The 12,426-nt window shown below is 42.1% G+C and overlaps 1 protein-coding gene across 1 annotated transcript in view; it reads left to right on the top strand.

Annotated features, from left to right (window-relative positions):
- The window catches only part of DRAM1 (DNA damage regulated autophagy modulator 1), a 41,516-nt gene that overhangs the window by 9,235 nt on the left and 19,855 nt on the right, over positions 1 to 12,426 (top strand). Inside the window, exons 2-3 of the mRNA XM_062203037.1 lie at positions 6,383 to 6,450; positions 11,568 to 11,710. Coding sequence (XP_062059021.1) covers positions 6,383 to 6,450; positions 11,568 to 11,710 — 211 coding nt within the window. The remainder of the gene's footprint in view (positions 1 to 6,382; positions 6,451 to 11,567; positions 11,711 to 12,426) is intronic.

Raw genomic sequence — 12,426 nt, 5'->3', positions numbered from 1 at the left:
ATCCAAAGCCAGGAGCCAGGAGCTTCTTCCTGGTCTCCCCTGTGGGTGCAGGGGCTCAAGGACTTGGGTCATCTTCTACTGCTTTCCCAGACCATAGCAGAGAACTGGATCGGAAGTGGAGCAGCCGAGTCTCGAACCGGCACCCATATGGGATGCCGGCGCTTCAGGCCAGAGTGTTAACCCGCTGTACCACAGGGCCGGCCCCATGCCTGTAACAGTTAAACAGCTCACCTCCCTAACTTCTCATCCATGTTTCCCAGTATTTATGGCACTCATTGTTCCTAGATTATTAATTTTTATTGCCCCTATAAATGTAAATTCCACAAAAGAGGGACTTTCTCTGTTTTGTTCACCTCTGTACTCATCATGCTTACAAAATTGCCTGTTTCTTAAAAGGCAATCAGTAATCATGTATTGAATCAAATAATCTTTGAGTTTTTTGTGATATGCTAAGTTTTTGGAAGGTAGTGAATTATCTTTTCATCTCCATATACTCATCACCAACCACTGTTTCTGACACTTAGGTGGTGCTTAACAATTTATTATTATTATTATTATTTAAAGATTTATTTATTTGAAAGAGTTAGAGAGAGGGAAAGGGAGAGACAGAATCTTCTATCCAATGATTCACTCCCCAAATGGCCACAATGGCTGGGGCTGGGCCAGGCCAGACCAAAGCCAATAGCCAGGAGCTTCATTTGGATCTTCTGCAAGGGTGTCAGGGGCCCAAGCACTTGGACCTTCTGCTGCTGCTTTTCCCAGGCCATTAGCAAGAAGTTAAACTGGAAGTGGAAGCAACTGGGACATGAACCGGAACCCATATGTAATGCTGGCATCACAGGCTGCAGCTTATTATTGCTATGCCACAATGCTGACCCAAACAACTTTTTAAAACTTTTGTTATATATGTGAACAAAGAAGAAATTCAGATTGATGAAAAGAAAGAAAATTGCTTATGTTGATATAACTATTCTCTGGTGCTTCATACCATAGAATAGTCACCACCACAAAGTTAGCCCTAGTATTAAAACCATCTAATAAAATGTAGTATGAATTTCTTATTATCATACTTTTCCTTTCAAATAATATGAAGGAAATAATGGTCTCCTTTTACTGGTACTTTGTTACTTTATGTTTCCAGTCCTCTTCAATCTTCTAAGCATGTGCCTAGCGTTTCAGGACAATCTAATAAGCCCTAAGCCAGAGATACTGATAATGTTGCATCTTGTTAACATCTAAATCCTTCCAATAAATCATAACTCCAGTCTTTGGGGGTAATGCAGTTACGGGTATCAAATTATTTAAAGAACAGCAGTTGACCAAGTTTCGGGAAGTCTTCTGTTATCAGGCTTTTTTTTTTTTTTTTTTTTTGGGTCTTGTTTTCATTTCTTTAAGCATCAAGTGATTATGCACTGGCTTAACATTTAAAATTAGTCTGGAAAAGGGTTTTCCAGTTGGCTTAACTTATGTAAATACAGGAAATGTGGACATAAATTGATTTCTAGCTACAACCTACCCTATAACAACCATGTACATCTAACAGCCTCAACAGTTTCTAAGCCACATGCAAACAGTTAGCTGTTCTTATCCCTGGACAGTTTCCAGGAAATGCCATTTTAAGGAGACCTGGGAGGTCATGAGTGGGTCTAGGGTGGAGCCAGCCACACTGCTAAAACCACCCATGCACAGTGGTGTGGTGGGAGATGGGTAGAGAGGCTACTACTGTTAGGTTGGGAAGCAACTGTCTTGCTCTCATTCATTCTCTACCATTCAGCCACGGGTTTCTTTTGCTGTCTTCAGGACATTGATTCCAGGATCCCCTCAGATACTAAATCAGGAGGTACCCAAGTCTCTTGAATACAATAGTGTAGTGTTTGCTTGTAACTTATGCACATCCTTTCTTACACTTTCAAATCATCTCTAGGAGGTGGACATTTGGTCTGAAAGTTGGGACACAGGTTGAGATGCCTACATGCCCTGTTGGGGTGCCTGAGTTCGATGCTATATTTGATACCCAACGCTAGCTCCTAACTTCAGTTTCCTACTAATGCAGCCCCTGGATGGCTTAAGTGATTGTGTTCCTGCCATGTACGTGGAGCCTACACTGGCTTTGAGGCTCCTGGCTTTGGGCCCAGCTAGGAGTCCATAGCTGTTGTGGTTGAGAAGTGGGCTAGTGGATAGAAATTCTTTTTCTCTGTATCTCCACCTTTCAAATAAAGAAATATATAAGAGTTGACTTAAAAATCATTTTAAAATTATGTATTAATACCTAATACAATATAAGTGCCATATAAATAGTTGTTACACTCTAAATGTGGGGAATAGTGATAAGTGATTTAAAAATAAGAAAAAAATCTGAGCATATTCAATATAGATGTCGTTAAAAAATATTGTGGATCCTTCATTGGTTGAATGCATGGATATGGAACCCATGGCCAGTTGCACCTGTATCCTTGCAAGATGGGGTCCTTTAATATGAGCTTAAAATTAAAAGCTACCGGCCGGCGCCGCGGCTCACTAGGCTAATCCTCCACCTTGCACACCGGGTTCTAGTCCCGGTCGGGGCACCGATCCTGTCCCAGTTGCCCCTCTTCCAGGCCAGCTCTCTGCTGTGGCCAGGGAGTGCAGTGGAGGATGGCTCAAGTGCTTGGGTCCTGCACCCCATGGGAGACCAGGAGAAGCACCTGGCTCCTGCCATCGGATCAGCGCGGTGCGCCGGCCGCAGTGCGCTTACCGCGGCGGCCATTGGAGGGTGAACCAACGGCAAAAGGAAGACCTTTCTCTCTGTCTCTCTCTCACTGTCCACTCTGCCTGTCAAAAAAAAAAAAAAAAAAAAAAAAGCTACCCAAGCTCTCTTGGTTGCATTCTGTGTATTAACTCATTTGGATTCCAACATCAGGCAGAAGATGTGACTCAATATTTACTTATGAAGTAATATTTAAGATCAGAGACTGACTTATAAGAACATTTTTCATTTAGAGTTGTGAGGTCTTTCATTTTAATGAAAGGTAATGGGCAACCACTACTATTCTTGATCATCCTTAGAAGTGTCCACATTTTCATTTTTGTTCAGAAAGTTTTCATGAAACATTCTTGAGCAAAATTTCAGCTATTATAATTAGGTACCATTTTGCCATCTAGTGAATATAAATTGCAAACTCCAACACTGCTTTCCTGACTCAGGAATTTGAGACTCAGATTTGTCTGATATTTTATTGCTGAACAATGATTGTGTCTGACAAGTATTTTGTTGATAAGTGAATAAATGTTATAGTTAAGCGCAGAGCCAAATCTAGATTTTGGAATGATGGTTGTTTAATCCAATACCGGGTTATGAATTCAATGCATTACTGTCTCCCCTAGTTGTTGTTGTATTGATACTGCCTGTGTTGTAATGAAAAGGCATAGGAAAGTGGGCCCAGTGGTACTCTTGCATTGATGGTGTGTGTTATAGACTTGGTAAACCTGAAGGAAAATTAGATTTACCATGGTAGTATTTGTTAAAAAAAGTTTTGCAATTAAAACATAATATTTGAGAAGCTATAAGGTCTTGCCTAGTTTATATATTCCTAGTATGCAACCAAAGAATAATGATCCTTTCTCTGTATATGATGGTTTGTTCCCATGTGCACTGGAGCCAGCTGGTGTCTGCTCCTGCAGGTCAATGGGAACGACTCTTCTTCCCAGCTCCATCCTCGCTGATGTGCGTTTTGATGGTCTGAATTTTGATGTGTTGGAAGTATTTTCACCATGGAAACTGGCAAATGCTACACACCAGGTGCCTTCCAAGGACTGGCTCTCAAATATTTGCTAGCATATCAGTGTTTGTTCTCTGTCCCCATTCTCCTAATAGCTTTGCTCCTCAACTGCTGTGGGAGATGTTGGAGGCAGGGAAGTTGGGCATTAGATACCCAGCTTAGGATTCAGATTCCTTTATGTAACCATGTGACCTTGAGTGTATTATACAACCTTGCTAATACCCAGTTTCCTTTTTAGAAAAGTGGGGTCAATATAGGACCCCCTCCTCCAGGGTTGTGAAGATGAAATAAGATCATGCACAGTAAGCATGTAACAGTGCCTGGTAGATTGTTTATATTCAGTGTGGTATCTGTTAGGTCAATTTTCCCTCAGTACATACTGATAGTTGCTCATCCAACAAATACGCACAGAATGGCTATTTGAAAGTACTTTTGGATTTTAAATGTCCGATTAAACAAGCAGAAAAACACCACCCTGAAATTCTGAGTTTTCAGATCCCATGTTTGATGTCACGTGAATGTACATCTGGGCTTTTGACAGAGGTCCTGGTTGGCAATCAATAGACATAGTCCCTTAGTGGTATGCCCCTAACTCTGTCTTGTAAGTATCTTCCCAGCTCTTCCATTTCCTTCCCTTTTTCCACACACAAGCAAACACGGCTCTTCCTAAGACATTTCCTCTGCCTTTTTTCCCATCTGTGGCTGGAGGCTGCCTCAGGTGACTGTAGGCGGAGTCCCCTGGTAGCTGCTTTCTTATACCCTGAGACCAAGAGAGGAAGGCTCTCAGAGTTCATTATCTGGCAGAAGTGCTGCCCAAGGTTGTGAGATGTCTCTGCCTTTTTTGCCTCTTGCTGGTTCCCACCCCCTTCTCGTTGCCCACTCAGCACCAGGCTCCAAAGGACATCTTGCACATTGGGTAACCTTCCCCCACCTTGGTCTTCTTTTAGTATGAAAATGATGTTGTAGAAAAGGTGGTCATGTTAAATTCCAGGTCCTTCAGTGTCTTACAGGTGAAAGGGACACTGGGATGGACATAACTGGGAATAAAGGCATTTGTTGTACACGGGGCCATGTTCCTCTTTATACTCCTCTTTAAAACATTAAGTGTTCATTAAACTTAAAGGTTCCTGTTTTCTGCACACACACAGGCTTCTTGTAGAATTCTTCACACACTTTGAAGTCCATTTTTGTGGCATGACCAGTTTTCCAATACTTGAATTTAGGTGCTACTTTTAAATGTGGAAACACTCTAAATGGGTACAAGTTGTTTCATGTTTGGAGCTTTTCTGTCATTGGTTTTAAACTGGAAAAGTTGTTACGTGAGCAAATAACAATTTTAAACTTGGCAGTAATGAATTAAAAATTTAACACGTCAAGAACTATTTTCCAAATCATTTAATTGATAGACTGTAGTTGAAAATGTTTTATAGACATTTTTTGTTAAAATAACTTACCACAATCAATATGACCTCTATCCTCTTGTTTCTATGAAGTACCAATGGAGATAATAATGCCCAGCTTTTCATCATTATATTTTTAGCAGTATAAAGTCTTGTGCACAGATCCAATTATTTAAAAATTAAAGTGGTATGTTTTCATATAATATCTAAATAGTACAATTTTCAAATGTGATTTTAGATCTTTTTTTGTTGTTATTGTTAAGAAAAGCAGTCACAATTCTTCACTGAGAATGAACACATACTAAATTTTTTTTTAGGTTTGACCACTTGAGAAACAGCAATACCATTTATTTAAACATGTCCTGGGGCTGACACTGTAGCACAGCAGGTTAAGCTGCTGCCTGTAACAGTATCCCATATAGGAATGCTGGTTCTAGTTCTGATGTGCCTGCTTCTAATCCAGCTTCCTGCTAATGCACCTGGGAGGGCAGTGAAAGATGGCCCACGTGCTTGCACCCCTGCCACCCATGTTGGGAACCCAGAGTTCCTGGATCCTGATTTTGGTCTGGCCCAACATCAGCTGTTGCGGCCTTTCTCTTTTTATCTTTTAAAAAAAATATTTCCTTGATTTTTACTGTAGAAAAAAAAGTAATCTTTCATGATAGAAACAGAGACTTTAGATTTTTTTAAAAAGATGTATTTATTGACTTATTTGAAAGGCAGAATGTCAGAGAGAGAGAGAGAGAGAGAGAGAGAAGGAATGAAGGAGAGAGATTGAGATCTTCCATTCACCGGTTCACTTCCTGAATGCCCACAACAGCTGGAGCTGGGCCAGACCAAAGCCAAGAGCCCAGAATGCCATATGGGTCCTTCCTGGCATGGGTGGCAGGGCTCAAATACTTGGGCCATGATCCACTGCCTTCAAAGGGGCATCAGCAGAGAGCTAGATTAGAAGCAGAATAGCCCTGATGCAAACCAGCACTCCAATATGGGATGTGTGCATCCCAAGTGGAGACTACCCTCTGTGCTATCATGCCTGCCCAATCTAAATTTTAGATTTTTCAGAGTTGGAATGGAAGCAGTTTAGAACAAAATCAAGATAAATCTTTGTAATTCAAAGTGGCTGGACACCCAGAAGAAATACAACATAAAAATCAACAATTGCACGTCTGCTCAGAGGTCTGAATTCCTGTGTAGTAACTGGGTTGCTTTTTAACTTCTCAGTGATACAGGTACAACACCTCCGGAGAGTGGGATTTTTGGATTTATGATCAACTTCTCTGCATTTCTTGGTAAGTACACATTATTATAAATACATGAGTCATAATCCCAAATGAAGGAGAATGTTATTTATAGTTTGTGTATTTTTTAAAAGTACAACCTTTGCAACTAGAAACTTCTCCCTACTTTGAGATACTAAAATGTATAGAAATCTAAAATTATTTATACTCTCATTATAGAGCTATTTTTTTACTTTATCTGCCAATTTGACACAGGATTGTCCATAGGTGATTTTAAATACCAGACTTCTAAAATGGATCTCATTTTTTTAAAAAAAGATTTATTTATTTATTTATTTGAAACACAGAACGACAGGAAGGGAGAGAGGCAGAGAGACAGAGAAAGAAAGATCGATCTCCCATGCACTGGTTCACTCCCCAAGTGGCAGCAATGGCTGAGGCTGAGTCAGGCTCAATCATTCCATCTGTGTCTCTGATGTGAGTGGCAGAGACCTCAGCACTTGGGCCATCCTCTGCTGCTTTTCCATGTGTGTCAGCTGGGAGCTGAATTGGAACCAGAGCAGCCACAACTCTAACTGGTACATTCTGGTTTGGGGATGCCAGTATTGCAAGTGGTGGCTTAACCCACTGCACCACAACACTGGCCTCGTATATTTTAATTTTTATTCATTTTTATTTTTTATTTGAAAGACAGAGAAAGAGAGAAATATCTTCTATTTGTAGTTCCCTTCCCCAAATGCCTGCAACAGCAGGGGCTGGACCATATCAAAGCCAAAAGCCCAGAACTGCATTTGGTTTTCCCACATGGGTAGCAGGGACCCAAGTACCTAAGCCATCTTCTGCTGCCTGCCAGAGTGCTCATTAGCTGGCAGCTGGATCTGGAAGCACAGCTGGAACTTAAACCTAAGCACTGGATGTTTCCAGTCCAGGTATGATACGGGATGTGGATATCTCTAGTAGTGTCTTAACTGCTGTGCCAAATGCCCCTTCCTGAAATAGATGTTAAATGAAGTATGGGTCAGTTTGCTCTGTGGTTAAGACACCCACATCCCACAATGAAGTTCCTGGGTTCAAGTGCCAGCATTGGCTCCTGGTGCATCTTCTGACTCATGCAAGCCCTGGAGGCAGCAGTGATGGCTCGAGTAATTGGGTTCTTAACACCCACGTGGGAGCTTCTGGCTTTTGCCCTGGCCCAGCCCTGGCCATGATGATCATTTAGGGGAGTGAATCAGTGACTGAGAACTCTTTGTTTTACTATTTCCTTCTCCCTCTCCTACTCTCTCCCTCTTCTCCTCTCACTCTCTCCTCTTCCTCTCCTCCCTCTCCTTCTGCTTCCCTTCCTCCACAAACATCCCTCTCTGTCTCTCTGATTTTCCAAAAGAGAGAGAGAGAGAGAGAGAGAGAGAGAGAGAGAGAATAAAAATAAATGCTGTCTTTTTTAAAAGTTTTTATATATGGCCAAGGCACTTGTATATGCCAAAGACACCTAATGGATAAGATAATGTTTCTCAAGGTGTTGTCTAAAAGCAACTTATATGAAAGTCATCTGGGGTTATGGATAAAATGCTTGTTCCTGGGCCATACTATGAACCTATTCAATCAGAACCTTTGAGAGTGAGACTGTGTGTTGTAAATAAGCACTCAAGGGCACTTGGACGCTCACTGAAATTTAAAAATCACAGACCTGTTAGGAAAGAGGAGAGCAGAAGCAAGGGGTAGTTTGTTTCCAGTCCAGATATGATTTGTCTTCTCAGTTTCCCAAACGCACCTGAGATGTAATTGGTAGGATACAACACTGTTGTAAGCCAATTAATACAATGTACACTTATTACAACTATTTTACATTGAATGTAAAACTTAACTGTATCATGGAGATCCAAGTTATAGATATCAGATATAATCCCACCCCATGGAACGATCAGGTGTTTGCCAAAGATCTACTTCAATAACCACCACTTCCTGTTGATCTCTACCTGTGTGGGGTCGAAAAACAAAGTGCTGGAAACCCTGCTCAGTGACTTGGTGTCTGGAATTTGTTCATCTTAGTTGACAGAGGGAAAGTTTCACCTTGTTACTCACTATGGTCCTTTCTTTCTTTCTTTCTTTCTTTCTTTTTTTTTTTTTTTTAAGATTTATTTATTTATTTGAAAGTCAGAGTTACAGAGAGAGGAAAGACAGAGAGAGAGAGGTCTTCCATCCGATGATTCACTCCCTAGATGGCAGCAACAGCTGGAGCTGCGCCGATCCAAAGCCAGGAGCCAGGAGCTTCTTCCAGGTCTCCCACGCGGGTGCAGGAGCCCAAGGACTTGTGCCATTCTCTACTGCTTTCCCAGGCCGTAACAGAGAGCTGGATTGGAAGTGGAGCAGCCAGGTCTCGAACCAGCGCTCATATGTGATACTGGCGCTTCAGGCCAGGGCATTAACCCATTGCGCCACAGTGCTGGCCCCATCACTATGATCCTTTCTCCTCAAGGTTTTGGAGGAGAACAAGGGGAAGTAGAAATTTGGGGCTAGTCAATCCTGGTATCCTGTTTCCACCATCCTAGCCAAGAGTCCAGACCCAGAAGATAGGTTATTTTTATCACTGCAAGTGATCAATATGGTTTTTTGCTTTTAGGCATGGCAGAAACTATATGAAATATTCATTCAGAATTGTCTATGGTAGGGATGGACATTTAGCCTGGCAGTTAATACTCCAACCAGTAAGATGCCTGTTCCCACATTGCAGTGCCTGGGCTTGATACCCAGCTCTAACCCCTGACTTTGGCTTTCTGCTAACACAGATCCTTGGGTGCAGTGGTTATGGCTCAAGTAGTTGGGTGTCTGTCACCGACACGGGAAGCCTGGACTGAGTTGCTATAGCCTTTGCCTAGCCCTAGGTTGAAGACCTTTGGGGAGTAAACTAGTGGATAAGGAGCTCTGTATATGTGTCTCTCTGCTTCTCAAATAAATAAAAAGTTTTGGCCAGCGCCGCGGCTCACTTGGCTAATCCTCTGCATGTGGCGCTGGCACTCCGGGTTCTAGTTTTGCTTGGGGTGCTGGATTCTGTCCCGGTTGCTCCTCTTCCAGTCCAGCTCTCTGCTGTTGCCCGGGAAGGCAGTGGAGGATGGCCCAGGTCCTTGGGTCCTGCACCCACATGGGAGACCAGGAGAAAGCACCTGGCTTCTGGCTTTGGATCGGCGCAGCGCCGGCCATGGTGGCCACTTGGGGGGTGAACCAACGGAAGGAAGACCTTTCTCTCTGTCTCTTTCTCTCACTGTCCACTCTGCCTGTCAAAAAAAAAGTGATCTATGATTATTTGTTTTTAGTCTGTTTTTTAAAGTGCAGCAAAATATTGTGGCCTTTGCAATATGTCAACACACACGTATATACCTTATCCTTTCAGCACATACATGGTTAACATTGCCTGTATTAAGATCCCCTATCAATTTAAAAGTTATTTTAATTTATTAAATTTTAATTAATTAATTAATTTGAAAGGCAGAGCAGGAGAGAGAGAGAGAGAGAGAGAGAGAGAGAACTTCCACCCACCGGTTCATTTCATAAATGGCTGCAAGAGCCAGGGCTGCCAAAGCCAGAAACCAGGAACTCCATCCTGGTCTCCCACATGGGTGTCAGGGGCCCACATAGTTGGGCCATCATTTGCTGCCTTTGCAGGCGCATTTGCAGGGAGCTAGATCAGAAGCAGTGCAGCCAGGTCTCAAACTGGAACTCTGAAATGGGATGCTGGGCATCACAAGTGGCAACTTAACCCGCTGGTCCTCTGTGCTGCCCCCCACATTATTTTCAAACATTCAGGCTACTTTTGATATTTTGAAATTATAATCTTGAAGTGTGCATATCCTTTAAACATGTCTTTGTATATTTGTGTAAGTTTTTTTAAAGATGAGTTTGCTGAGGTAAAGAGAATCCCTATCTGAAAGTATGATAGCTATCCATTTATTTAATATCCATTTTTTCCTAAGCTCCTACTATATGATAGATTGTGCTTACGCTAAGTGTTGAGGTCCCAGCAACACACAGAACAACAAAGCCTCCGATCTCATGGAGATTACATTTTATTGCCAGGTTTCTCTCTAAAACATTCTAGGGTATTTGGTTAATTGATGAGCTGTTCAGAAATGCACACTTGTAGTAACTTCTTTATACCATACATGTAAACCAGTCACCTTTGAAAGAAGTAAACAAGAAAATCAAAACTCTGAGATAATTAAATCATAGAAGAGTATTTTAAAAATCCTGGGATGGTGAGCCTACTCAGATCCCAGAAGCTAAATAGGAAAAAATTGACAGATTTGAGCAGATAATGACAGATCTGGCTGCGGGGAGGCGGGGGGCAGTCTTTGGAACAGTGGTTAAAGGCGCTGCATGGGAAGCCTGCATCCCGTATTGGAGTTCTGATACCAGTTCCAGCTTGTCTGCTTCTGATCCAACTTCGTGCTAATGTGCACTCTGTGAAGCAGCAGATGCGGCTCAAGTACTTGGGTTCAAGTATAGGAACAGAAGGAGTTCCTTGCTCCAGGTTTCAGCCTGGCCCAGCCCTGGCTGTTGCAAGCATTTGGGAACTGAACTAGCAGATGGAGATCTCAGTTTCTCTCTCTCTTCCCTTCCCTCCACATCTCTTGCTTTCTATCACTCTGCCTTTTAAATAAAATGAAAATTTTAAAAGCCTAAAACTTCTAAATGATGAAAGATATAAAAGACCAAGTTAACAAACAACACACCAGAAAAAAATTGTGGTATTTATATTAGACAGTAGAATAATGGACATGCTGCATGGAAAGCAACTAAACATTAAACACGAAGGAGCTGGAGCTGGTGCTGTGGTGCATCAGGTAAGCCACTGCCTGTGATGCCGGCTTCCCATATAAGCATCGGTTCGAGTCCCAGCTGTGTCACTTCCTATCCAGCTCCCTGCTAATGCGCCTGGGAAAGCAGCAGAGGATGGTCTGAGTGTTTGGGCCCTTGCACCCACAAGAGAGACCCAGATGAAGCTCCTGGCTCCTGGATTTGGTCTAACCCAGTCCTGGCCTTTGTGGAGTGAACCAGTGGATGGAATCTCTCTCTCTCGCTCTCCTTCTCTCTCTGTAATTCTGACTTTCAAATAATTAAATAAATCTTTTTAAGAATCAAGTAATGAAATTCACCAAAGTGCTTTTCTGTTTCAGGTGCAGCCACAATGTACACAAGATATAAAATAGTAGAGAAGCAAAATCAAACCTGCTACTTCAGCACACCTGTTTTTAACTTGGTGTCGTTAGCCCTTGGATTGGTGGGATGTATCGGAATGGGCATTGTAGCCAATTTCCAGGTATGGCCTGAGGCTTTTAGGTTATTGGGATGATGGTGTCCATGTGTCTGAGGAGGCAGCCTCAAAGGCGAGCAGTGTGCTTGTGCCCAGGTAGCTTTCAGATGGTTGACGAGTTTAAAAACAATGGGTTTGCTTTTTTAGAAACAAATCTTTCACATTTGAATGTCAGTCTTGCCTAGTACTTGGGAGAGATGGATGTATGTTTGCCTGAGTATGAAAGAGTGCATACTTCAAAAGATGCTATGGACCATGCATCGCTATGTGCTCTCAGTGATGTGGTTTGATGTGTTGGGAGAACTTCTTCAGTCATTGTAATGATTTTGCTAAGAGTGTGAGAATATTTGTGCATGTTTACTGATTTTTACCAATTTTACCATCTGAACCTCTAGTGCTCAAAGAGTAGCATCTGATCTCTTCCTTTTGCAGGTGAGGATGTAGGCTTGTGGAGGGGAAATAAACTTGCTTGAGGTTAATCAGTTAACTAATTACAGGGCTAAAATAAGTCCCCACTAGACTGAACCAGCTATATGGTGACCATTGCAGAGGCTGCTCTACATATTCTTACCGTGTCAAATGTTTGAGAAAAATATCATTCTAGTTTGTGGATTCCTGTTCAGCCCAAGGCCTCTTTTAGGAAAACATGGGACCTATTCATATGGATACAGTATTTGATAATCTAAAGATACTTATTGAAATTCAGGTTAATACTAGCAAGC

The sequence above is a fragment of the Lepus europaeus genome, chromosome 10 (genome assembly GCF_033115175.1).
Source record: "Lepus europaeus isolate LE1 chromosome 10, mLepTim1.pri, whole genome shotgun sequence".
Taxonomy (NCBI): domain Eukaryota; kingdom Metazoa; phylum Chordata; class Mammalia; order Lagomorpha; family Leporidae; genus Lepus; species Lepus europaeus.
This window is presented reverse-complemented; position numbering and strand designations above follow the sequence as displayed.